Genomic DNA, 2831 nt, shown 5'->3' with positions numbered 1-2831 from the left:
AGATGTTTAGCTAAACCTATTGACATAAGTTGATGGGACTGACCAGATTAGAACCTTTATCATGATGTGATATAGACGACAGTCCAGGGCTCCCCTGTCATGCAGGCAAGCTGACGCATCACCAGGTCAGGAATTAACCCTCACCTCAGATAACAAAGAGCAAGTCACTGAGAACTGGCCTGCTTTTAATGCAGTGGGACAGGTTAAGAAATAAGGTTTTAATATCTTTTTAGTGGTCAATTACAGTTGAAAATTAAATTTACTAGGAAGTGATGTTTTTGGTTAGGCATATATGTGCATGTGTGCACTTACTCATGTGTGCTTTTTGTCTTCAAATATAAAATAACAATTCCTGTTTGCAGAGAAGGCAGATGTGCTCCTCCTCAGGGCTGGACTGCCTTCACATTTCCATCTCCAGCTCTCGGAAATTGAGTTCCATGAGATTATCGGCTCAGGTAACCTAAAAAATTCAGGCCTGCTATAGTGTAATGAGTCCAAGATAATGCGTGTTTAATTATTTCTCTTAATTTCAGGTTCTTTTGGGAAGGTCTATAAGGGACGATGCAGAAACAAAATAGTGGCTATAAAACGGTAAGCAAGCAAACAGAAAAATTAGCATCTGGGTGGACTTGTGCACTTTGAAAATCACAGGCAGGGCAGCCCACCTGTTTGGAGCTACCTGCTGACCAAGGGTCTCCTGTTGCTGCCATTTCTAGTTATCGAGCCAACACCTACTGCTCCAAGTCAGATGTGGATATGTTTTGCCGAGAGGTGTCCATTCTCTGCCAGCTCAACCACCCTTGTGTCATTCAGTTTGTGGGCGCCTGCTTGAATGATCCCAGCCAGTTTGCCATTGTCACTCAGTACATCTCAGGGGGTTCTCTGTTCTCCCTCCTTCATGAACAGAAGAGGTAGGTGGCTCTTGTTTTGGTGACTCCTTGGACATGTTGCTAAAGTTACTCACGCACCACCACAGAGGCTTTCCGACTGGGTGGATCTTCACCCTCTGAAATCTCTGGGTGCTGCCAAGTATAGCATTTTAAATATGGCTGCTAATTTATGCTTAATAATTATGTTTCATTGAATAGAAACACCCTGTGCCTTCTTAACAAGAATTCAGTTGAAGGTAACAAATTCAAGAAATTTAAATCGGCAACTGAAGCTTAAAATAATTAGGCTAAATTTGACACACCAATAAAGCAGATATATGTGAGCTCAGAATAAAATAATTCCCAGGGGTTACAGTATTCATAAAAGAAACTTTTAGGAAAGAATGATCTTGACCAAATCTAATTTGAATTCACTTCCTACATGGATGCATACAATAATTAGGATGTGGTTTCACTCACTGATTAAAAATAGATTCCATTTTTTCATTGTTACAAAGAAATGATTATAATATTACCAATAAGTTATAAAGCCAAATGTAATATTTTAAAGAAGAGGTGCTATATTTTTGAGTAGATCTATAATTAAGCATTTTATGATATATAAAACTATTTTTTAGATATGTTGAATTTTTAGCAGAACATCAAGAAAGGAAATGGACTGAAATTACACAGAGTAACAAGTCTCGAACACCATTTATTTTAGGAAGATATGGTATTGCCTCGACCATTTCACCTCCATTAAATCTATTTTTAAATTCTAGGATTCTTGATTTGCAGTCTAAACTAATTATTGCAGTAGATGTTGCCAAAGGCATGGAGTACCTTCACAACCTGACACAGCCAATTATACACCGTGACTTGAACAGGTATTTTTTTCCCTAAATAATAAACTTATAATTGCATAACTGACTAAGAGTCTAAGATAGATTTCCATGAAGATGCATTTTAGATTTATTGCAGATCAGGGTCCTCTGTGGGTAAGAAGGCAGGTGACCATGAGCCTAAGTGATAGAGTTTTGCCGTTGACTTTTATGAGAATAGAAGGATGTATAATTCCTTATCATGGATCTTTCAAGTCTATAAAGAATTTCTAGACAGAGAGTGATGTCTGTTACGATGCACCAGCTGACTTATTCCTGGGTGAGAATATCCACACACAGACCATCTAACTGATTACGTTCTAGTGCTCACGTAACAGAAGTCCTGCATAACAGCCCACTCCAACTCTCATGGGATCCTTGGCAACACTGTTTTTATGATTCTCTAATATAATTCAGTCATCACGAGTGACTTCAAGTTTTCCAAACAATTATTTTTATTTATTCTCATTTTAAAAATAAATAAGTGGATAAATTAGTTAATATAACATATTTGTTGATTGCTTGCTGTGTCACAAGGACCCTGAGGCCTTCAGCCACATGTGGCCTTCCAGATCCTCAAGTGTGGCCCCTCGACTGAATGCAGATTTTTCAGAACAAATCCTTTAAGTAAAGGGGATTCAGTCAAAAAGCTCCGCTCAAAGATCCAGAAGACCACATTTGGCCCCAAGGCCATGGACACAGCAAATAATGACAGACCAAAGCATTTTGTCAAGAAGACTTTAGAGCAGAATAAAGTATTTCCCAAGTGTCCCTGACCATACAAATCATCTGGGGGCCCTCATTAAAAACAAAACATAACAAACAAACAAACAAACAAAAAACAGATTCAAAGACTGCCAATTAATTCTAATGATCAAGCAAGGAGAGAAAACTTGGCTCTCGGACAATCATTCTCAACTATGGCTGCACAGAATCTACAAGAGCACTTTGAGAAAATCTTGATGCTGATTAAATCAAACTCTTCAGGTGTGGGGCCCAGACACCACATTTTGAGAGCAGGCACTCCAGGTCAAGGAGTAACAGTGCATTTGCAGTCAAGGTTGAGCACTACTTTGTAGCC

General features: G+C 38.7%; 1 protein-coding gene across 1 annotated transcript in view; it reads left to right on the top strand.

The window, feature by feature from the left end:
- Window positions 1-2831, top strand: part of LOC100961597 (serine/threonine-protein kinase TNNI3K) — a 241852-nt gene that overhangs the window by 103635 nt on the left and 135386 nt on the right. Inside the window, exons 12-15 of the mRNA XM_012801634.2 lie at window positions 363-455; window positions 534-591; window positions 717-911; window positions 1652-1756. Of these exons, the coding sequence (XP_012657088.1) occupies window positions 363-455; window positions 534-591; window positions 717-911; window positions 1652-1756 (451 nt within the window). The remainder of the gene's footprint in view (window positions 1-362; window positions 456-533; window positions 592-716; window positions 912-1651; window positions 1757-2831) is intronic.

The sequence above is a fragment of the Otolemur garnettii genome, unplaced genomic scaffold (assembly GCF_000181295.1).
Source record: "Otolemur garnettii isolate 467f Iridium unplaced genomic scaffold, OtoGar3 scaffold00010, whole genome shotgun sequence".
NCBI lineage: Eukaryota > Metazoa > Chordata > Mammalia > Primates > Galagidae > Otolemur > Otolemur garnettii.
The sequence above is the reverse complement of the archived record's forward strand: the minus strand, read 5'-3'. Positions and strand labels throughout refer to the sequence as shown.